Below are 25,282 nucleotides of genomic sequence, written 5' to 3'. Positions count from 1 at the left end.
ATGAGTAGGCATGCACATGGCTCATCTTAGAACAGCTGAGGCTTACCTTAAGCTAATGTGGCAACTTAATGTGTGCTCAATTTTATGCCTGCCCTTGTTTCTGTTGGTATGACCTATAGGCTCTCTCTGTGTATCTGTGTCTGTATTAGTGTGAAAAAGGGCTTTCACATCCTGACCTGTCTTTCTGATGTTTAAAGGGTAAAACAATTGCAGAAATACTTCCTTTTTGACCATGCAGTGTAGTGATATGATGGCTAAAGGATTCAGCCGTTGTTTTCCTTACCTCCTAACCTTTCATTTGGGAGATAGACCAATGTCAGGCTAGGATAAAACCACATTTTAAAAAGACAAAACATTCTTTTTCACTCTGCAGTTTTATTTAGTATGAAAGGAAAAGATTACAGAGCTGCACAGGACACAGAAATACAGTAGCTTGGAAATTAGAAGAGAAAAATGCAATATATTAAAATAAAATAAAAAACTTTGTCCAAATCTCTAAAGAGACTGGAGAGAGTTAAAAACATTATAAATCCCTGTCAGGTTTAATTTTAAAAAAAATCTTTGTGTAATTATACAACCTACAATTAAGCACTGATGCTATAACTTGTGTAGATGTATGAAGAAAATAAGACATTACAATGTCAAAATATAAATTAAACACCTAGCAAACAGGTTCCTTGCTCTAGGTATTCTTTATTTCTGTAGGTATTTACCCATTCCTAGAATATTGCCATCTGCTTCAACTTCTTGGACTTTTCCAGTTCCTTGGAAATTCTCAATGATGATCAAAGGCTGCTGGGAATCATTGAAACCCTGTAGTATATCCCAGCACTCCATTTTAACAAAGACAATTTTTTCTAATATCCAGCAGAGGGACGGGTTGAGGTGGTTCGAATCTGAATCCATGAACATGGCATAGCTCACTTGTAGGATGCAAATAGCATTAAAAATAATCTCTAGTGGTAGATAGTTTTAGGCAGATGAAGTTTTGAGCTCCGTTTTGGGGATATGCAGGGTTTTTGCTTACTTTGGTTATACCCACAAATATTCCCTCAACGGTTTGTGGTTTCTGGATGATAAAATTGAGAACTAATGTATATCTTCTACTTTACTTTACTTTACTTTTCTTTCTTTCTTTCTTTCTTTCTTTCTTTCTTTCTTTCTTTCTTTCTTTCTTTCTTTCTTTCTTTCTTTCTTTCTTTCTTTCCTTCCTTCCTTCCTTCCTTCCTTCCTTCCTTCCTTCCTCCTCCTCCTCCTCCTCCTCCTCCTCCTCCTCCTCCTCCTCTACTACTACTACTACTACTACTACTACTACTACTACTACTACTACTGATAAGAGAATCAGAGTTGGAAGGGACCTTGTAGGTCATCTAGTCCAACCCCCTGCCCAAGCGGGAGACCCTACACCATTTCTGACAAATGGCAGTCCAATCTTTTCTTGAAAGTCTCAAATGATGGCGCTCCCACAACTTCCGAGAGCAAGCTGTTCCATTGGTTGATTGTTTTCTTCTATTTTCTTTCTATCTTCTAATCTTATTCTTATATATTTATTATTATTTTATTTATTTGTTAACATTTATTTATTTATTATAATTCTGGAATGCCTTGAGCAATTTCAACAAAACTTGGTACACAGATGACTTACCCCCTGGAAACAAATACTGTGGGGATAAAACACCCCTAACATCACTCTGTGTGTGTGCCTTAAAATGGCTTCTGCCATGGTAACAGCTTCACAGGGCTCCCTCTTGGGGAGGAAGAGAAGACAGACAGTACAACAGCGTGAGTCCCGATTGCAGGATTTTCCTGTCTAATACAGGATTGGGATGAATAAATACCCGGGCAATGCCAGGTTATTGGCTAGTATATGATAAAAACCAATGGGGAAAAAAAACCAAAAAGCTTATTGGCTTTTTAAATTTAAAGAGTATTATAACTTGAGTGTTCATATCTAGAATCGTGTGCATTTTCTCACTTGATTTGGGTTACTAAAACTCTTCTAATTATATTTGGGGAAGTATGTTAGGGGTGATACTGAATATGTTGATACTGAATATGTTAATTTCGTAATTTGGAATACTTAGAATGGTTCAGACTCCTTCAGCATCCTTATTTGGTTTCTACAACTTTTTAATTTCATAATATTTATGTATACACATATACATACACATACAGTATTATATACAGCAGCAGTCCCCAATCTTTTTAGCTCTGAGGACCTGTGGCGGTGGCAGTGAAGGGAGGTATAGTTTCATGTGCACGCACACCACTTGTACAAATGCACCTTCATGCTTTTGACCACTGCTTGTGTGGGCTGGTTCCCAATGCGTGGCAGACCAGGGGTTAGAGATCCCTGATATATAGTTTATGTATATATATATACACCCATTATATATCTCTTCATCTCCATCAATTCCATCTCTTATCTGTTTATCATCTATCATCTGTCTGTCATCTACACACACACATACAAACAAAACCATATGATGGTTTTGGTGCTCTATGAAATTGGTTGTTCGGTTGCATATATTACATTAACCAAATAGCTAATATCATCAATGCTAGTGAGTGAGGGGTTTGCTCCCTACTTATATACAGTAGTTTGCCCTGCCAGTATTGGTGGTTTTCTCCTTGAGACTTCCTTAATTAGGATATTGTCTCATGTTAAAATCTCCTTATCTGGATGTTGGTTGCTGAAGTGTGTGTGTGTTCTGATTCCCACCCCTCTATCTTTCTATTGTCTCTTCTAAGGGAAACACAATATGTGTGTGTATGTGTGTGTGTGTGTGTGTGTGTTAAATTTTTGCAGGTACTTACATGTATGGTATTCAGCTTTGTTTGGGTATTTTCCCACATCATTATAGTTGTGCTTTTAAAGTTGTAGCAACGTTTCGGCAGAATCTCATTTGCCATCATCAGGCTTCTGTATTGTGTTTGTATTGTCTTGTATATATATATATATATATTCATATTCATATATTCATATTCTATCTTAACTGTCTTGTTTTTGGTCCAAAGTGTCTACTTCCACATGTGTCCGGTAATAATTCCAGAAATCTACATGTTTGGCCAAGATATTAATGATTTTGAGGGTGTTTCTCACTCTTTGGATGTATTCACTAATCACATTTTTAACTTGTCAATGCTTGATGTTGTCCAATTATCAAATGCCCAGATACCTTTAGGCTTAATTCTGATAGCTTCTGGTGATTTCATTATTTGATATTTCAATTCCATTATTGTTTGTGATTTGACCCCAATTGTTACTATAGCACATTCCTCTAGGCCAAATTCTATTGCTAAATTTGTGGTAACATTTTTATTGTTTTTATTAATGACTGGAATTTGATTTTTGATTTTCCATAAAGCTTTAGATTATCCATATAAAGCCAGTGTGAGATTTCATTAGGTTTTTTTTTTTGCTGTTTAGTAGCCAAGATTTGTTTTCTTCAAAATCACTTAAAGTGGACTCATAGTAATGACAGTTAATAAGGATAATAATGAGTCACCCCAGAGAATACTTCTCCTAATGCTGATAAGCCTGTATTTTTCCTTTCCAATCACCAATTCTGTCTTCCACCATTTCTGTTATTTTTTTTCTATAAACATTCTAATGTTTTACTGACCTCAGTTTTCCAAATATTTAATGATCAAACTATGCCTTTTTATAATCGATCAGACATACATAATTGGTTTTTCATCTGTTACAATACTCCAAAACTATCAATTGCAAGAGATCTTGTTTTCATATGCACTTTTATAAAATACTTCTCAAGGTATGATTGATTAGAAAGCTTAGTTTGTAGAAGGCAAACATGAAATGGTTTCTTGCCTCTAAATGTTAGAGGTAGCCCCTCTAAATGTTCTCAGCATTCTAATGTTTTTCCGGAATAGGTAGGTAGGTATTTGCTAGAAATTTCCACAGGGAATATGTGAGGCCTGGAAACATTTTTATAAATAAAGATTATGTTACAGTGCCAGCTTTCCATTTATTTTCAATTTTAAAAAAGGAAGGAAGTGAACTTGGCAGGTACCTAACAAAGTCTCTGCAGGGACCTTGTTACCCTTGGGCATAACATTACTTGTCTCTGAGGGAGGGAATGGCAGAATATAGATTATAGAGATTCCCAAGTTATAAATCTATATAATTGTATGCCAGAGAGATTTAAGATTGCTTCAAGAAATTTAATGTTTCCTGTTGCTTTTGTAAATCCGACTTAATTAATACAAACAAGGCATGTATCTTACACTGTTGTTTCATTATACAGTAAATGGTTTGCTAAGTCATAGCTGGCTGGACTCACATAATATGCTAAACCAGATGCCATGGTTTACAATAAGTATGTTTACATGTTGTATTAAATCATAATGTAATTGACTTATTCGTGGCTTAATGTGATATGTGAACCCAGCCAGCATGTTTAAATAAATCATGATTTAAAGCTTAAGAGTTCTTTTTAGGTTGAATAAGCAAATCATGATTTACATTATCATAGCTTGTGGTAATGTGGGATTCATATCCTGACATCACTGCTTTAAGATTTTAATGAATATATGTAAGTTGTTGAAGTAAGTTGTCAGCTTTCCTGAATTAGCAGGTAAGAGGTTTCTACTGTTGAAAGTCATTGTGCTATGCTAGCACAATAAAGATGCTAAAGCACTAGTAAAGATGTTGGGCCAGTACAAGGAAGACCACTCTTAACTATAGAAGCTCACATAGAAGCTCATTCTTTTTTAGCCTTCAGTTCTAGGAAGAACTGAAGAAGGGAATACTCTGTACACTGTCTTGATAAAACTCTGACACAGATAGAATTATTAAACAGTGACTCATATCTGGGGTTGTGGCAATTTCCCACTTTTATTACCCAGCAGATTTTCTTAGAAAGTACAGTTGGAATCAGAAGCTAGCATTTTAACAGATAGCACATTTAGTTTTGAATTGTGGACTAAGCGTGGGGAGACCTAGATCCAAGTCTAGATTTAGCTGTTGAATTTTTTCAAGTACATGTTCTCTTTTGTAGTATATAAAATTGCACCATGCAGATTATTCTTAAATTACAAATATAATGGACCCTGCCCATTACAGTTGTAAGTTGTAATGGTCATAAAATAGATTGGTCCCACGACAGACCTAATTTTACAATGTTTTTTGTAGCAGTTATCAAGTAAACATGGTGGTCAGAAGTACTAATGTTGTGGATGTTGAGAAAATGCCACAGCTGTTAAGCAAACCCATTGTTCACTATGATACATTTTTGCCAAACTGGAAGTATCTGATTTTCAGCAGAATTGTTGCTAGGCAACCAGTTGTGAATTGAGGACTACCTGTAAATTTATATGTAACTCTTAAAAGTATGATAAATTTTGCTAACCAGGAATATCAGATTGCTTAAAATATGAATGAAATTTTAAATAAAATAGTAACCTATTAAAATGCTCATATAAGAAAACAGTGTCAGTTTCACTTAACATCATATTAAATACAAAGTGAAATAAATTGACAACATTAATTGATCAATGCTTTCAGATTTTGATCAGATTATTCTTTTCACTAAAAAAATGTCAACATTCTAAAGTTTGATGGTTTTATATTCATTATGTCAAGTTGATGTAATTGTCAGATTTTGATGAAGAAGCCCACACTAAGTTCCATTCAGTCATAACATTCAGAATTACCATAAAATAAATTGGACTAAGAGATAGTAACTTGTCCAATGTATTTTATGGTAATGCTTTGAGGAGAAAATGAGATTCTAATGCTAGTCTGATGGATTTTCTTTAAGGGAAGTCAAGATATAAATTATATGTCTTTGTTACTGCAAAAAATGCAGCATGGATATTTTAAGAGTATTTAATTAAAAGCATTGTAGCAATTTTCTGTGGGTGGAAGGGAAATAAAACATCCTTCTATTTATTCCTTTAATTTTATAGCTATTGCTTTAAACTATATACTAGGAACTACTGGTACATCTGAACCTACCGTGTTTCTCCAACAATACAGCCTCCCCCAATAGGAAGTCCCAGCATGTTTTATAGGCATAAAATCAAATTAAGCCCCTCCCCCAAAGGAAGGCCTATATTAAACATGCGAAATGGGGGGGAATGGCCGGGGGGGGGCTTGCCGTTAGGAAGCACTTTTGTTGCATACCCAGATATGGTGCTGCCTGCGTTGACTTCGGCATTGGTGGGACACTTCAAAGGCAAAGCTGCCCTCTTGGGCAAGGGAGGCTTTGTCGTACTGGTAGTAGGGCATCGTTTTTAAAAGAATTGGCTTTGCCTTTGAAGGCGAAGGGAAGGCGGCGACAGGAGCGCCTGAAGCCGAGCGTCTCCTCCGGGCTCCGGTTGCAGGGAGGAGCCCTGGCTGGCCATGCATGGATGCGCCAAATGCTACGTGGCTGTGCCAAATGCCATGGTGTTACTCTAAATGCCACGGCAGCACGGGGAGAATGGAAAGCAACGGTGGCGGAAGGTCTCCCAATACGAAGTGCCCCACCAACGCCGAGGTCAACATCCAAGCCATTGCCGCCCACCTGTGCATGCAAAGGGGGGGGAATTAGGTCACCCCTGAAAAGAGGGCCTAGCCGTCTTTTCGGGGGGTCAAAAAAAAATAAGGCCCAGCCTTATTTTGTGGGAAACATGGTAGCACACAATGCTGTTTTGATAAACTAAGAAAACTGAAGGAATTGTTTATGATGTATACTGTAATAAGGAACCTATATACTAATTTGGAAATGTAAACTATTTTTTCTTGTAAAACATGACAGGATTCAGTTTAAATTTTCTGACTTTAGGATTTCTTTAGAGCTATGTTTCTTAACCTTTTTTTCCTCTCAGAAACCTTTTAAAAATTATGGAGGACTGTGAAACAGCTTTTGTTTTTATGGCTTTGTATGACATATATGTAAATACTTATCAATACATATTTATCAATACTTACATTTATCCATATTTAATTAAAAATTAAAATTGATGTATTCACTGCTACTACTGCTTCTCATTATTGTTTGATTTTAGCACTGCTTTGCTTGAACTGGAGGTTGGCTTCCTGTGTAGCCTTCCAGGTTTATGAAGAACCTGCTTGGGAGATTTTCTGGTGTAGCAACAAGAAAGGGGTACAGGACAAGGAATTAGCAGTGGTTGGGTTTTCTTCCTGTTTCTCCAAAAAGGGAGCCTCAGCTGGATTTGGTGCGTTCCTTGAACAGGAGGAAGTTCAGACCTAAAAGCCATTTTTTCTCACAAGGGACAGGAGTCATCATAGCACTGGTAAGTACTTTTACTCATATGGAAATATAATTAAATAATTGCGAATTGTTCAGAAACTTTATCTGTTAATGATATCCTCCAGACTGCGTTGTATGCTCAAAACCACCAGTCAGCATTCTTGACTATATTTATCTATCTATTAATTATATTTGTAATATGCTGAATGGCCGTTTACTGTATGTGAATGCTATCATTTAGGTTTTCTTCTTGAAATCAGTATGAACTTACTGCAAAAATGAAGAGAACAGCAGAATTCACATTTTTTTTTTGTATACACAGGGTCTGCTTTTGCTTTGGCAAGAATGGCATTCTTCTTTGCCCAAAAATGCAAGTTGATTGGATTATGATTGTGTCAAACTTGAGGAGAGAACAAGTAGTATAATGAAACCAATTGAGTTGTATAACATGTATCAGTCTCCTTCTCTTTGGTCATTTATGAGACTACGGATTGTTCTGCTGCTGCCCCCAACAGGTACCCTATATTTAATGGGTGTACATATATTAGCACAGCAGGCATTCAGAGATGTTTATTTGGCTCTTGGTTGCTTCAGTATTCAACCAGGAAACCATGTGTGACTGGCATATTAGCTATCACTGTTTGGGCCTCATTTTTATTTGTCCACTGAGTGTTTAATTAGCATGTTACAATGATCTCTCTCTTTTATTTTATGTTTTTCTTTTAAAAAATGAGGTAGAGTTGATTGGATTCACAAGCTAGGTGATTGTTTTGGATGCCACTCTGTGTAGGAGCCTTTAATGGGCTGCAGCATTTCTACAGCCTGAATAACAATAATGCTCTATCCTAATGGTGTTCAAAAATTAGCTCATTCTGTTTGAGGTCATTCCCCACAAACCCCATACTAGTGAAATGACTGCAAATATTTAACAGAACAGAGGGCATGTTTCTTATATGCTGTGCAAAAAATAAAGTGGCCCAGTGAACTAAAAGTCTACAGTGAAAGGGAAGAAGAGAGGTCAAAGACCCACCATTGTGGTAGAAGTTGTAGAAAATTGAACAGCAATAGACGAGGCTGCAATAGTTCTAAATTAAAGGGCTGCCTTTACAAAGGAAACAGTAAAGGCTTTGGCTGTTACTGAAATAATCATATGGAAATGGGAATTTTTCTTCCAGTAGCAAAGGCTGTGGAAATTCTGGTGCAGATTAGCACAAAAGATGGGCAGGAACAAAAGGATAAAATCCTTTCCTTCCCTCAGCAGCTTAGTGATCCACAACTGCTCATCTTCACTTCCTGTTTAGATTTCATTTATAATACAGTATATGAAATTTCACGCATTCACATGGCTAGGCAGTGGCGGATTAAGGCTCACTGGTGCCCTAAGCACTGGTAAATCTTGCCCCCCCCCCCCCTTTGTATATACTGTACAAAGCTTAGGCTACAGAAAAGTTTTTGTGGTGCCCCCTTTGGGCCTGGTGCTCTCAGCACGTGCTTAGTCTGCTTAACGGTTAATACACCACTGTGGCTATGTGACTATTGTCTTAGTTTGGCTATCAAATGATTTTTAAAAGATACAAGTGTTATTTTACATGTGAACTGTATGTATCATCTCAATTCATTTGGATTCTAGATAGTTTATAGTATGTATAATAATAATAAAAGAAAACATTATCTATGCATAAACCGAAGTATCAGATTGATGGCAAAGGCCCTCTGAAAAAACCAGGTTCTAACTGCTTTGCAGAATGCCATAACAACGTGAAACTCTTCTCCTTGGAATGTGCTGTAAAGCACTATGAAGCGGTATATAAGTAAGTGCTATTTCTATGAGCTGTTTATTTATTCCTTTGTTGTATTTATATAGCTGCCTATCTCACAATCAAATGGCTTTGAGCAGCATGCAACAAAATTCAAAACAATAGTTAAAACTGATATTGATATCAAAAACTTTAAAATGATAAAAAAGCACAAAATTAAAATAGAATTAAAAAGTGATTGGACAAAGAACAGATGTTAATTAGAGAGGACCATCTCAATATTTCACCGATCCCCAGAGTTCCCAGGCCTGCTGACAGAACTAGATCATGAGGAACCTCTAGAAAATTAAAGGGATGAAACCTTTCTGGTAGGTAGGTCCATTCCTCATACTACTACTACTATAAATGAGAATCTTTGTTCCTCTCAGTTCCTGAAGTAGCTAAATATGGTTAAATTCTTCTTACCAAACTTTAGACTTTGTGAAAGAGGGATGCTATCACTTTGCATGTTTTAGCGTTATTCTTTGCATGTTCTAGCATTCCCCATGTCCCATGCTTTGTTCAGGGACCAGTTTCAAAACTTTTCTAGTTTATGAGGATAGTTCATCTTTTCGTGCAGTGCATTTCTGAATTATATTTGCTTAGCAGGAAAACCAGGGAGGTAACTTTTATTCATTTTGCACAACCTGAAAGCAAGAAAGGTTATTCTAAGTAGCAAATGCTGAATATGTAAAATTCAGTTGACCTTATGGAATCTTGGACTATGGCCTGGTAGACAATTTGCTATTTGCTTTTTAACTTTTTACTTCCCATAAAATAACTTTTGTACCTAGATGAAGACAAATATTTTATCAACAGACCCACAAACTACAAGAATTATGTCAAGACCGTGATGCCATTATTGTTGACAGTTCTGCTGCTGCCAGTTCTATAAATAAAACAGCAGGCATAACAAATGGCTACTAGTGAAGTCATTGCTTACTGCTTATATTGCTTGGCATTTGATAGAGCCATGCAACATTTCCTGGTCTACCCCAAAATGATGCCTTGGTTTGTGAAATAAATGTAGCTTCAGACTCTTTAATAGAGCCACCTCTTCTTTTGCATTGGTGCAGTTCTGTGGCTGCTTCAAAAAGCTATAAACAGATGCTGACGTACTGAAACACGTTTTTGAAATCAAACCTAAAGTGCTGCACAACTATGGCATTTATTTGACATTGTAGAGTGGAGAACTGATCTGCAAAGTGTTTTGTTTCTTCAACATACTTCTATTATCATGTATGCAGTGTGCTTGTAAAAAATATGCTAGATAATAAGTCATCTTTAAAAAAAATTACGTATGGCTTAAACACACACTCTGCTTGCTCTGGCTCTGAAATATTCTGCTTAATAATAATAGTTGAGGATAGGCCCTCACAACATAGCCTCCATCTTGGTGACAGCCTTGATCCAACAGAAAAGTGGTGTTTTCCATAGAAAACTACCTATGCAAATGTTCTGTATCAAGTGAAGAAGCTCCAATGTAAATTATAGTAAAAGAGTAAAGAAAAAATGGTTGTAATTAGTTTTCAGAGAAATAGCTTTTTTATATATTCCTACAACAATAACCAAAGTGTTTTGTGACACTTCAAAAATTAACCAATTTACTTTTGCATAAACTTTGTGGCATGGTCTATTTAATCAGATGCAAGCAGTATAGTCCTGTGAGAGATTACATACTTGCACAGTTGTTACTAGATATTCCTTATGTATAAGAAAGCAAAGTAGCCTTTGCTTTTAAACAGCTATTAGGAAATGAAAATATCACATGCACATTTATGCAGGCATGACACCCAAACCTTGTGGCTGAACCGAATACCAGTCCTTCCTTTGGACCTATGCTGTCAATATGTAGGACCAAATAATGCTACTCACACTTTCAGAGATGCAAATACTTGCTCATTCTCCAATATACGTTATCATTGTCTCTTGCCCTGTACACTACTCAATATTTATGCAAAAGGAAGCGATACAAAAGGAAAGGCAATAGCCCAAAGCTATTGGGAGAACATTTCAAAAGTTCCTAGGCCACTTTATCTCAAATTTCAATAGCAATTCTAGAGAAATTATGGGGATTAATTTTGTCATAAAACAAATGAGCTGGAGTTAATAGTTTTGATGCAATTTCTCAACAGATCAAACAAAGAGATATGTTAACTGTGTATTAAATAGGAGTCTATCTCATGCTTATTTTGTGCATGGAAACCTTTCTCATCTTCTCATCATTGTCTATTTCTCTTTCATTCAACTCTATGTCTATGCAGTGCTTCTTTATTCACAAGACTTTGTCTGATGAAGGGGATTATGATTTACAAATAGTTTTGTGAAAATGTTGCTAGCCTTCAAGATGCTAGAACACGGGTATCAAACTCGCTGCATCATGTGATGTTGTGCAATGGTTTTCCTATTCGTGGAGCTGGGATATGCGTGGCCTGTGCGTGATGCATCTGGCCCATGGGCCACCTCCATGCTAGATTTGTTCTCATTATAACTAATTCAAGCCACTATTTCTCTTGAAATAACATTTTTAGTTTTAATCTCTTTACTCAGAAACCTGGGAAAATATAATAGTAGGATACAAATAAAAATATAAACTGAACAAAAAAAAAACAATAGTGAAAGAAATATGGCTATTTTTTACAAAAAGTCTGATCACAGACTCTTTGGATCTATTAAGATAGTTTACTAGAAAAGAAATTAGAAAACGTTGCTGAAATATTGTTAGGACACAACGCTGCTTGAAAAATCAAAATTATGAAAAGAAATTTCTCCCTTTGGTTTAAAAAACAAACATTTATATGCTGTTTTAAAGGATACTTCTCAGAATTATTTACAAAACAGCAAATCAAAACAAAAGGGAACTTAAAAAACAGATCAAAAACATTGATTTAGACCAGGCAATCTTTTTGTCCTTCTGAGTGGGTAGAAGCAACAATTTCAGCCCCACCCACTTTTGGTAGGTAACACTTGACAAGCTGTGTACTTGTGTGGACTTTGAACCAAGAGAAATGGTAGATTCTAGTATATTAAAGATAGAGGCCTTCAAAAGCGATCAAAGGCAGTGTCAACAGTGCTTCCCTGGGAAGCAAATTCCAAAGGATGAATGCAACTCGTCTTTTATAGTACAGGTGGGATTTCCAGTGGTAAGCTGATTCCCAGTTGCTTTGTAATTTTGAAAGTTAAACCTAAACCTAACCTTAGGAATCAGGAGCCTCTAATCTTTATAACTTTATTCTAGATTTGGGGAGTGGGGGAGAGGGCTAATCATGGATATACTGGGATCAGAAAAATAAATTCTGTAAATACTCAGATTCTAAACAATATAGATTTATTTCATAAATTTCAGGATTATGAGTTCTGATTGAAGTTGGCACTAGTAATTATGAATGGTAATGGAGATGAAAAATGTATTTAAAGTACATATGCCTGCTAAAGCAAATCTAGGGCAACTACATAAATATAACAATAAGGAAATTAAGTACTTAACTACTCAAGTCTCAAAATCATTAAGTAGCTTTTTTAGAAATTTTGCAAGCATAACAAATCTGTTTCAAATCAGTATTTTTGCAGTGTCGGTGGATTCTTGTGGTATTTGAATGTCCCAACTCTTCTGTTTTTAGCTCACTTTCTTAGATTGGGTTTTACTGAAAAAGTTCCTCATCTGCATGGATTCTGTGCATTTAAGTGATATGCACTGATTACAACCTTGTGGTAGGTTAATATATATGTAAAGGATTTTGTCTAGGAGAGAGAAAGGATGTTTTTTTCTGGAAACAGCCCAATAATTAATCTTTTTTGTTCGTGTTTGTATTATAAGAACAGGTCCAATTAATTCTCCCACAACTACAGTTTTGGAGAGCTCCTTCCTGAGAGTTTTATCTTTTTACTTATTTCCAAATAAAAGACAGCATAACAAATATGTAGGAAACCTGATTATTCAAATTTATTAACATCAAGAATTATGCAATGATGCTGTAGAACTTTATTAACAAATAGAAAACAGACTGTATACAACAGTGACCCCTACAGCACTATGCTATCACAAGGTAAAAATGAATGTTCTCTCCAACATCACCACCCAGGATTGTTGATTTCAATGCAGTTTGGATACATTGGATAATACAGTTAGAGACCTTTCCACCACCTTTATTTTTAGAGCTATGCACCTGGGAGAAGGCTGTAATCTTTCTGCCTTTAGTGCAAGTGTAAGTTAATAAAGAGGAATAATATATAGTACCATTAAATTAATTCCAGTAGTCTTGCCACATTGGTTAATTAAACCATCTTTACATTGTTGAAAATGAGAGCATTCTAATGACTTTTAAATGTTTACAGGATAGCAAGATTTAGACCCAAACCCAGCCTCTAAGAAGTGATTTCCTTATTTGAAAACCCCCAATCCTTCTCCCCCTCCTATAACCAAGGCACCCCCATTTGGGAGCTGTTTGTGCAGGAAGGCTGGCCTTCCGGAGTTGTGCTATTTTACCTTGGAAAATACTCTGATACTCTTTGTTGGCCACATTTTCTATGTAACCACACTTCAGGATGCTATTGGCACAAAAAGGACTAAATAAAGGAATGTTATGGTGAGGTCCCTTTTTAGAACTTGACTGTGGCAACAATGCCACATTTCCTCCCATCTCAACAAGACAAGCTCTGAGGGCAGTGGGTCTCTCTTTCCATTAGAAAGTTTACATGGAATCTGTTGAAATATATGAGGTCACTGGACACATGTCAATAGGATCAAGCATCTGATCTAGCTAGAGCCTCATCTGACAAGACAAGCCTATGGAAAAAAAAAAAAAACTTCAGAAGTAATCATTAGGTTGGCTCCAACTCTGTGGAAATGAATATTCTACAAAGGACTGAAGAGGGAGTTGGAGGATCCCAGAGCTATGAGCCAGGTGCTAATATTAACCTGGGAGTGCCCGAAAATGGGCAGCGCCACTATGGTTGAGACAACATAAGGGGGAAGCGAGAAGACAAAGGAAAATTAAAACCCCACCACCTCTATTCTCCTGTTTTGCCTGAGCAAAACATTAAGACTTGCAAAAGAATTTTTTAAAAAAGAAAAGATATAAAAGGCTAGTTAACTATTTTACATATATAAAAATTTTTGTCCCTTCCACCTAGTGACCCTCACCATGAAATGTTATCAGGGGTGGTGGAGGGAGGAGGAGGAGGAAAAGGAGTGTAGGTATTAACCTAAATCCATCTGGTGCTTGGAAATGTTAGATGGTCCCATTTTTAGCATGGTGGCAATGTACCTAAATACTGTGGTCAAAACTGGTTGGTCAATGGGGAGGCTGTTGCTGCAACAGCAGCATCTGCACAGAAGGACTAACAAATAGGCGGCTGGCTGGGAAGAACCCGTCTCTGCACTTAGACATTCCTGCTGCAACCTGTTGAAAGCATTAGTTACGTTGCATAGTGATCAAAGCTGCCAAGATACTCCAGAGCAGCCCGATAACACAGTTGATACTGGTCCTGGAAAAGGGAGAAAAATAAAAATCAGTGCTCAGTTGTAAAGGTAGCTATCAACTGTTCTATTACATCATAGTTCAGAAATTAAGAATAGATAAGTATTAAGTATTACTCTGCACTTCATATTACAGGCCTTGCTCTGCACTGCAACCTGACACAGTTGTGTCCATTTCTAGACTGGGAGGCCTTGCTCACAGTCACCCATGCCTTGGTCACCTTCCCTTTGATTACTGCAATGTGCTTATATGGGATTGGCTTTGAAGACTATCCAGAAACTGCAGCTAGTCCAGAATGAAGTACAATGAATGAAGTTCACTCCAGTAACCCCATACTGTGTCAGCTGCACAGGTTTCCAGTTGCTTTCTGGGTACAAGTTAACATGCTGTATCGCCTTTAATGGCACAGGTGGAACTGTCTCTCCCTAAGGGTACCTGCCATCGTACTAGATTAGGAATGGTGGGTTGCTCCATGTCTCTTCCCTTAAATGTTGCCATCTGATGGAAACATACCTCTTTGGTGGCCACCTAATTATTTGGAAAAACCTCCCACTGGAGATTAAGAAGAACCCCATATCTTTTAGCCTTCAGGTGGATGGTGAAGACCTGTCTTTTCCCACAAGCTTTGGGCCAAGATGAGAAGGTTGAGCTTAAGGATGTTTGGTCTTGTGCCTGGGAGGAAATTATGTTTTAACTATGTTATATGGATTTCTGCAAGTCACCTAGAGTCATTGTATGAGACAGGTGGCCATATAAGCCCTGTAGCTAATTAAATAAATAAATTAATACATGAGGTGTTTAGCTAGTACCAAGCAGATGCTAGATCTTATGCCAAATGAAAAGAAATATCAGACTCATCTTTTTACATATCACACTTCAAAGTGCCAAGCAATAAGACTATGGTGGGAGCTAATTCCCAGTAGAACCTGTAAGTTTAATGGCAAGCAATTGGTTGCTTTGGTAATACAGAAAATGCAATTATGCAGAATTTGTGGCTGTGTTTACACTTAACCACCTCACATGAACATTTATTTGCTACTAAATTACAGTACTTTTTTGGCACACAGTTGTTAAAGAGGTATAAAATATAGACTGGAAGATCTATTCTCTCCCATCCAACCCATTGAAAAGGAAAGATTGTCTTGATAGACAACATCAAGAGTAGCAGTTGGGAATAAGGTGTGTAGATCAGATACAAATTGTCTTACAAAAAAACAGTTTAATCTTTCTGGACTAAACACTGGATTCTCTTGCTGTTGTCCTGTAAAGGGGAAAAGTACTTGACTGGTTTCTGGGGCTCCGGCTGTCCTTTAGGTCTGGCAGGCTGATTGGATATCATTAAATTATTCACAATGCAATATTATTCATGTGGCCTTTCACAATGAACTTATAGTGGGCTGGTTGATCCCTTGAAGATATCTGCTGGAGATTTTTTTTTTTAAAAAAAATTCCGTTCGTATTTCTTGTCCCAGCTTTTCAGGTGATGAAGTCAGTTTGGGATTTGTGAATGCTTCAAAAAGGACTTGGAAGGCATGTTCTGCATCCTTTTTTTCAAACACAAGATTAAGAAAAATGGTGATTCTTTAAAGAATGCAGCATCTTTTTCCAGTCTTGTGCAGAATATGAAGAAATTTACTTTGAAGCATGCACTATTTGATAACATTCCTGCATCATCTGATCCCTGGAAACTTTGGGTATTTTATTTATTTAAATTTAAATCCAACTCTAGTGGACTATGGGTGGCATATTGCCCTCTAACTATTACATAATGGTAGTTTCAGAATAATAGGAACTATTAACTACCTGACTAAAAAATAACTGCATTATTCAATTGTAATTAAATTTGAAATTAGTAAAATCGAATTATATATTTGTCCTATTTTCCAAGTATTATTCAGTTAGCAGGTCTTCAGCCAGAAAAAGGTGGGGGATTATTTCTGTTTCTTGTAATAGTTCACATAGTGCTCCAAGAACTTTTTTTTATCCTGTACCTGAATAACTGGCGAAATCAGCTGTCTTCTCTTATTGTGCCTCTTATATGCTTAAAAAATAGACTACAAATGTTTGATTGAAACATTTTTTTAAACTAACCTTACTATCTATATTCTAAACTTCATGTTCCATATAACTGTGTGTGTGTGTGTGTGTAAATAAAAATATATATCATTATGGAAACAAAAACAAGGCTAATAGCAGTCAATTAGCAGGTAAGTAGACTATCCTGTTTTCAGAATTAGCTTTCTCATATAGGAAGGCAGACTCCACTTTCATCTAATGAATGTTTCACCCACTTCCATTTTAAGGCAGGAAATAGCATGGCAATTAGCTTTACCTCTGTCTGCACCATGGCTGGTCGCTGTGTTCTCAGGGTCTTCACTGTCTGGAACATGTCAACTACCCCTTCATAGCGCATACGCTCCAGTACAATACTCAATGTGATGAACACCCCTGTGCGTCCGACCCCCGCACTATGTATAAGGAAAAGAGTAAATGAGTAACAATCCCAGTTTGGATTGCGTCCAAGGGATTGACATTCCAGAAGCTCACAACTTCACACAAAACCTCCTGCATTCTAAATAGCTTCAGTTCAAACGTCATGCTAGACTTTTATGCTTAAAACCAATTTGCTTGTCTTTATTCTTAAAATGCTTCTATGTCTAGAATAGTGACATCAGAAGCTCTCTAGTTTTCCTGGCAAACTTATTTACCTCACCATTAGCCTATTCCTAAACGAGCTTTCACAGGTAGCTTAATGCCCAAACTCACCTGCAGTGTACTGTGATGGGCCCATCCTGGCCAAACTGTTCCTTAGTTTTATGTACTTGGCCAATGAAGTCAATAAAGCCTTCACCTGTTTTTGGTACTCCCTGCTCCGGCCAGTCAGTGAACTGGAATTGCCGGATAGTTCTTGATTGCCCATCCTAGTTGTGGAAAAGAGAATAAATCACTGCACCCTGCTTTCATCTTACGGTGTTGCTTACTAGTTCCTGGAAAGACTGAGTGGAGTAAGTTAAATCTGAGCATATTAGCTACATTGTTTTATCCCAAAATGTCACTGGCTGTTAGGACAATAAAGCAATGCCTGATGATAAATGTCCTTCTGTACCAGGGAGCTGCAATTTCTGGTGGAAACAACATTGGGGGATTCAGAATATGGTGTCTAATACTCACTCTAGCATCAGTGACCTTAAACTCACGAAGGATATATTGAGGCATGTTATATTCAGCCATGGGATCCACTACAAAGTACTGGTACCGAGCAGAGCGTTCTGCTGGCCAGTACTGGTGGCATTTTTCCTGAAAAGGAAAAAAAGATAAAATTCATTAGTGACAAACAATATAGTACTATTTGCATGAAAGTTATTGTATTCAAAAATGACAAAATAAGAATTTTCTTAATAAATGGCTCCTCCCTTCTGGCTGGAAATGACTGATGAGTTTCACCTTGAATACACCCCCCCCCAACACTTTCCAATAAGCAATCAGGTTGTACTCTCATTTATCTTTCCAGTTCAAAGTTTGATAGGCTTTACTGCTTCAACTGAACCTTCTCATTGTGTGGTCCTCTAGTGTCAGAAAGGGTGTTTTCAGGCTTTAAAACTTTCCATCAATGATACGAGAAAAATCACATTTTACATTTAAAAATTCAGATGCCTCAGATGCCTTAGGTATTAATCTGACCAATTAATCACTGACCAGAAAAATTCAATGAATGAGAACTACAATGAACAAAATAGCTTGAAGGTTTAACTCTCAAATCTGTATTTCCCTCCTCTGTTATTTCTATTCATGCTGGCACCAGTATTGTCCTAAACTTTCACATTCTCTATTGCAATACTCTTATTTTTCTATATGTTTAAGAAACATGATTGTCATACCCACTTGCTCAAATAAATTCTAAAAAAATTGCTAGACTGAGAGTCATTATTTGCGGGGAAATGCTCATGAGTTTCTGTTGTTACAAAATGTACCACTGGAGTCCTTTCTTCCATATGGCTGGTGTCAAGTGTGCTCTCTGGCATATCAGCAATATTTTCTTGACTTTAGATCTGTCACAATCTTCTGTTTGACTTTTCCTGCCAGGAACTATGACCTCATTTAAAATTGTTTTCCAAGACAGTGCTATGCATAGATTTCTTTGGTTATGACTCTTAGATACTCCTAATCCACAGCATCAAATTCAACTGTTGTGTCTACAGTTTTAAGGAAGTTTCCAGTTTTTGGCACATATAGCTGAACTGCAGAAACACTCAAAAGTGAGTTAGCCAACAATCTTACAATAATGGTTAACAGAATGTTTTGAGAATGTTTTGTCAGGAATGAGACTGATTCAGTCTTCTCTTGATGCTGTTCATCTGTGGCGGCCTTTAATCTTGGTCAAGCTTATGGGACATTCATGATTTGATGCCTTCACACATGGCATGGCACATTTTTGCAGTTCTTTATTCCTCTAGAACCGAGTGTACTTGAACTTTAGAAGAATTTACCATAAAGGCAACATGTAAGCCATGGTTTTTCCACTTTGTAATCCCTGGGGATTTCATGCCTATAATGTGTTAGATGAAAAACTTCTGAATTCATTGTGGCTGGGAGCTTATTGTGATCTATGTAGTACAAGGAAGTTCTCCAAACCACTGAATCAACAGTCCTGGGTCATACAAACTTAGAGAATTGAAGAACTTAAAAAGCAGCTTTTGCAACTCAACCACATTTTTCTCTGATCAATATTTTTTTCAGTAATGTGTATGGCTAATACCCATTTGAGATGGAGACACTGACAGAGTACTAGCTCTAAGTCAAGAGTATCCTGACTAACTAGAAGATCAGGCATCCCACACTTTTCTGTGTGTCTGAGAAGAACTCATTTCTGCTTAAATACAAAACCTCCTCTATTTGTTTGCTTTTTCTGAATGCTGCCTAAAAGGGATATTGTCTTTCTTTTATGATATAGGTTATAGCCACTTTTCTCTGCCAGCTTTGGAGGCTCTCAATGCTCAATGTAACGCAACAAATAGAGTGATAGCAGAAGCTGACAAGAGAACATACCACCATCCTAAGGGACTAAGTGGCTCCTAGTATTATTTTGTCTTTTGTTTGTGATCAAGTTGACTGCCTGTTTTCTTCAAGTGAATTTGGAGAAGTAGGAGTTTCACAAGAGGATCCCTCACAAAGTGGTGTTAAATCAATCCAGGCTCATGGAGAATGTGTTAGATAAGTACTAGAGGCTGTCAACTAAAAAGATACTCCTTTGCGGCTAGAAACTTATAATTTGAATGGGGGTGCATGGTGGAGTCCTGACAGCAGCTTTCCAGCAGCTCCTAATGCTTAGTACTATTTCCACTCACCTTCTCCTCCTATCTACTAGTTTATGCTCCCTTAGTAACTATGCGTCAATAACAGGCACAATTTGGTTGGTTTTATTTACTTTGCACAATAGTAAGGTCTCCCTTCTTCAAGATTTAGTACTTGAGGCAATGTCCACAAGGTGAGGCCAGCCCTGAGAAATGCTGGATGAGAGATTGCTTTCTCAGATGATTTCAGGGGACAGATCTTTTGGACACCCAGCCATGAGTGGGGCCCCAGCAGAATCTATCAGCCCTCCCAGCAGAATATCAGCCCTGAAGCCTCTGTGTCACATTCTCTACCTTTTATTGATTCACCTGTCCTCAGTTCTGATGAGGGAAAGCATTTTCAGCTGAATTACCTGTCCATGAATCGAACAGGACTGTAAGGCAGGGTATGTTGCAGATCCCATTTATTAGGGATGTACAACTGGTGGGACTATGAATAAGGGCCTTCTCATTAGTGGCTCCTTCCTTATGGAACATAATTCCGATAGAGGTATAATTGGCCCCCATCTTGCTGCTTTTTCAAAAGGCATCTGAAGATGTGGTTTTATCACTAGGCCTGGGGATCCTGAATGGAGATGGAATCAGGGGTGGGATTCTACCAGTTCGTTCCAGTTCAGGTGAACTAGTAGCTCAAGAGGATCAGCTGGGGGCAAACCAGTTCGGCTTGCTCTGACGATCAGCTGTTGGGTCTGCCCGCTTGCCAGGGCTCTAGGCTGTGCTTTATATCCTGCTTTTCAAGTTCAGCTGATTTGCGTGGCACAGCGGATTGCCGTGCATCAGCTGTTTAACACGCAAGGATTGCTGAAGAAGTTCAGTAGCAAATGCACCGAACCGGTTGTTACACCGGTTGAATCACACCTCTGGATGGAGCCAATCAAGTGGTTTATTTGTGTTCCTGCTGCCATGGAGGATGAGTTGGGTTTTATGGTTTTATATAGCAGAGTTTTAATGTTGCAAGCCACTCAGGGTTCCTGTGTATAAGTTGGGAAGCCATATAAATTCATTACATTAGTAATAATAAATAAATCCGGAATCTCTTTATGCAAGATTAGGTTTTGTAGTACAAATCTCCCTATAGAACATAGGATGCTTACTAACCCGCCCCATTTCTCGCAGTTTTGTCAGCATCACTACAATGGTGGAGTTGTGTTCCCACAGCATTCGCCAGAAATCCTCTGTAGTCTCAGCCAAAGGTCCCTGTGTGGCGATGTAAGCCTTCTGTTGTCTGCAAGATATCAAAGAGTTCAGATTAGTGACCAACTCTGGCACTTCTGGCATGGGAAGGAGACTGTAACATACAACTAGGTCAGGTTTGGGCAGTGTTTGACAGTTTGCTAAATATTTTAGGGCTTATATTGTAATTATTTCCATTTATTTCTTCAAAATGGCAGGAAACCTGTACTATTAATTTGGTGAAATCATGCTGCCAAAATTTCAGTCACATAGTTGAAGATCTAACATCACAACATCTAGATTCAGCAAAACTAGAAATCATGGAACATCTGCATGCATAACATGGAATTCCCTGTTAAAGCATCCCAAAATCTAAGTCTTGTGAGGTCAGGGATAAAGGTCTAGATTCCATTGTGACATTAAGAAAGAATGCAAATCCAGCCAAATCTATAACTGAGGTTGTGATACTTTTATTTTACCACTATGGGGCACTACAGATCCTCGTATATAACCTTAGGCTCCTCATTTGATCTCTCCAGTGGCGCTAAAAATTAATGAATCTGGTATAGGACAGCTGTAATGATGCGGGACAGAGATGCAAGCTGCTCCATAGTGGATTTATAAGACATCGTAAAAGGTGAGAGCACAGCGTGGGTGAGGGGAGAAGAAACAAATAAAAATGCACCTTGGGCCAGTTGATCCCTTTTGATAAGGTGGAGAATGATTGCTCACTTCAAATAGAAAGATGAGAAGAGATAAATGGGAGCCCTCAGGGACAGTTTAGGTAAGACATGAAATGCTATCTCCTCCAGTTTGGCAGGCACTCAATAGTCCTCTCTCAATAGTAGCCTATTTTAGTACTATATACATTAAAGTGTATCACACTACCTACGGTTGCTTTATTGGTGGGGGGGCATATAAATTTAATAAATAAATAAATAAATAAAAATAAGGTGGCAGCTCATAGGATTATTGGCAGGATATGAAGCTGAGTCATCTTCAGTAACTCTTCTACATTTCTAACTTTAGCACAGCCCAGAGGTCTGCTGAAGTTTCCACTCTACTGGGGTGGAAACTTCTTTCATGTTCCTAGCTCTCTGCCCACCATGTCTTTTTTTAAGTCAACCTTCATATTGCCAATTCATTTCTGCTTTTGCAGCCCGTCAGATATCGGGAAGGGGTGGGGGAGGGAGATAATAAAATAAAGGTCAGCGCTTCTTCCCCTTACGCAGAAATGATTATCCCATGAAATATCTCTGAATTCACTACTGTAGGTAAACTGCTCTGCAGCCTGATTTTTTCCTTGGGCCACATGCTCTGCATCAAATCTTTCAAGTGGTAGGAAGGGGCTCATCTGCTTGTATTGCACTGCTGGAAGGAGATCTGACAAGTAAGATGTGCATATATTGGAGAATGAATTATGTAGTAAGCTGTCTACAGTGTGTTGACTACAGGAAAACGAAGAATGCTGAAACCAGTATTTCTCAGTTAATTAGATAATAAAGCTTGAACGGAGAAGGTAAGAAGAGCAAAACCACTAAGAAAAAGTAGTTTAATATATGTGCCATGAACCTGACTGATTATGCATGTTGTTCTTCTCTCAGCATTGCTTGACAGAAGTGTCCAAATTAAAGAAGCAAGAGTGAACATCACAAAAGAGATTCAGACTTTGAACAGGACGGCATACTTTACCTGTAACCATCTACAAAACTAGCATTGATATAATCTGAGCCTTCAACACCCCGGATTGGCTGCAGGCAAACCCGTGTCAGCTCATAGGGCATGATATTCACTAGGCGGTTTTTGAATTTGTTGCATGGAAGATTGGCACTGATGAATCGTGAGGTATGTGCTTTGGAATTGGCGAGGAGCTGTGAAGAGAAGTGACAAATTGGCAGGAGAAATCAGATGCAACACTCCAGGAGCAACAGGTCTCTCAACATCAGGTACAATTTTTCACATTTAATACAGAAAAAAAGATTATCTGCAGAGATGATAGAACTTGTTTAGGTAAGAATCACTAGCATGAATTCCATCAAGGAGAATATTCTTGCTCATACTGGAAAGCTGCTAAGAATTTGTTGCTGAGCCACTGTACCATTAAGACTGGAAAGCATAACCATCGCATTCCCACTTTATATTTTTTAGATGAGCACCTCAACACATCTTGCTCATCTAAAAAATCATGAAAACAGGCCCAAATTTGATCTACATATGTATCAGCACTGCACAATATTGTTATTCGGCAATATGGTCTGACACTAATTGCGCAATGTCTTCCAAACAGCCCAAAGCCTCCTATCCATTATTTTTAAAGGTTTCCCAATCCTTACCCAGGTACAGGAAGATATATGAATATCCATATGCCTGGCTGCTCCTGCTCTTAGTTCTGTGGAAGTTTATTTGCCAGAAAACTACTCATGTGCTCCATCACAAAGGAAATGCCTGGAAAGCAGGCAAGAGAAATTCTTTTGCTTTTTACCTAATGCAAAGTCAAACTTGAGATTTTGGATTAGATTTTAGAAGCATTCTCCTCCATCCATCTGTGATTCTTGAGCCGAAGACTAAGTCACTTTTAGAGGTTAAGGGTGGTATTTGTATTTCTGGCAGTTGTTGAAATCTACTGTCAAGTCCCTGGATTTATGTTCCTGCTCTTATCATTGCTAACTGCTAATAGCAGGAGTCACTTAGAAATGGTAGACTGACATTAAAATAAATACTTATCATAATTAGAAAGGGAAATGTTATAAAAATGAGTATTGGTGACTCTCTTGCCTTGCTCTGTCCCTTTCTGCTCTCTGGGAATGGTAGTAATGGAAGGAAGAAGAGACTTTGCTGAATCTTGCACCCGTCTCCTAACTCTCATTAAAGCAGAATCAGACACCCAACTGTTCTGATGGCGCTTGCTCCTGCTAACCTTTCGTAGGACTAGCTTTTATAGGAAAAAAAACCAAGAACCGTTGTTAGCCATCATCCATTCACGTCTTCCTCTGGCTATAGAAAGGACTAAGCCCAGAAACAGAGGATGAGTAAATGGAGTAGGGTTAGGAGAACCAAGTTCAGACTTCTGCACTGATTTTGCCTTCTGCTGCTTGCACAATAAATAATTTTGTTGACTATAAAAAACTATTTGTATCTATAGTCTTTTCTAAGCAAATACACATATTAAGAGAATTAATAGAGCTCTTAACTATTATCAAAGCTGTCATGAATACTGGTATGAAACTACTACAGATGCAAAAAATGCTGACAAGCCCTGACCACGAAGGCAAGAGGCATCGGAATTGCTTGATTTCTCAAGGGCTTAAAGTAAAAAGTATGTCCAAATAAGCTTTTCTTAGTGACATCATGAATACCCCAATTTCCACTGGGTTCTGGATATAGCTCCAGCTGCTAGTGACGCCCAGAACTTCATTTTAATCTGCCTTCCTATATACTTTTCTAGAAGTTTATCAGGACAGGACAGATATGTTGAATGCGCACTACTCTGCATCTAAATGTATTTTAACACTTTCTACAAGTGTAATATACCAAAGGAACATTACCCTTAGAAAACTATCTTCCTTCAATCCAGGAATAAATTGTCAGTGAGAAATGACAAACAAGCAACTTATCTAATCCTATAGTTGCTCTATAGATTTTACATGCACAGGTACACATTGCAAATAATCTTTTACTCACCTTAAACTCTAGTTCCATTGCTGTGACACTCTCACCTGGAGGTACCTGACTCAGTTTCTGGATATGGGCAAAGAGATTGCGGGCAGGCACCTCGGTGTTTCCACAAGTGGCTGCTTCTAGCAAGGCTTCGTGGATGAAGATGTATTGATCCTCAGTCTGCACCATATAGTTTCTTTGTGAGCGCATGCATGTCACATGCCCATAGATGTCCACTGTCTTTTCATGCTTCATCCTCTCAAGCATGGCATCAATTACAATGAAGCAGCCTGTTCTGCCTACACCAGCACTGTAAAAGCGAGGCATAAAGCATGAAATTGGGCTCTGCTCAGTGGCAATGCTCTAGATATACTGAATCTTTGCCTAGTAGGATGCAAGAATAGCTTATTTTCAAGGTCACCTTTACATTTTAGGTATTATTAGAAGTTCTTATAGGAAACAGATTGACCTTTGGAAATAAAATAGAACCTGCTAGGATGCTGAACCTCTGAGCAATTCTATGTCCTATTTTACATAAGCATCTTTACTGTGGAAGGCCAGTGTAACCTTATCTTACTTAGTGATGGCAGTCCTTATGGGATAAA

At 37.8% G+C, this 25,282-nt stretch overlaps 1 protein-coding gene across 8 annotated transcripts in view; it reads right to left on the bottom strand.

Moving 5' to 3' along the window:
- Window positions 1-12,935: 12,935 nt before the first annotated feature.
- The window catches only part of PTPRF (protein tyrosine phosphatase receptor type F), a 542,470-nt gene continuing 530,123 nt past the window's right edge, over window positions 12,936-25,282 (bottom strand). For 7 of the 8 annotated variants that reach the window (XM_087929754.1, XM_026706994.2, XM_087929753.1 and 4 more), the window contains 7 exons: window positions 24,702-24,987; window positions 22,713-22,891; window positions 20,946-21,072; window positions 17,668-17,793; window positions 17,263-17,417; window positions 16,829-16,964; window positions 12,936-14,503 (listed from right to left, as the gene is read on the bottom strand). In XM_087929754.1, the coding sequence (XP_087785880.1) occupies window positions 14,435-14,503; window positions 16,829-16,964; window positions 17,263-17,417; window positions 17,668-17,793; window positions 20,946-21,072; window positions 22,713-22,891; window positions 24,702-24,987 (1,078 nt within the window). In that variant the 3' untranslated portion in view covers window positions 12,936-14,434. The remainder of the gene's footprint in view (window positions 14,504-16,828; window positions 16,965-17,262; window positions 17,418-17,667; window positions 17,794-20,945; window positions 21,073-22,712; window positions 22,892-24,701; window positions 24,988-25,282) is intronic. The other variant, XM_087929758.1, reaches the window with a different exon arrangement.

The sequence above is a fragment of the Pseudonaja textilis genome, chromosome 3, assembly GCF_049901715.1.
Source record: "Pseudonaja textilis isolate UNSWEBS1 chromosome 3, rPseTex1.2, whole genome shotgun sequence".
Taxonomy (NCBI): domain Eukaryota; kingdom Metazoa; phylum Chordata; class Lepidosauria; order Squamata; family Elapidae; genus Pseudonaja; species Pseudonaja textilis.
The sequence above is the reverse complement of the archived record's forward strand: the minus strand, read 5'-3'. Positions and strand labels throughout refer to the sequence as shown.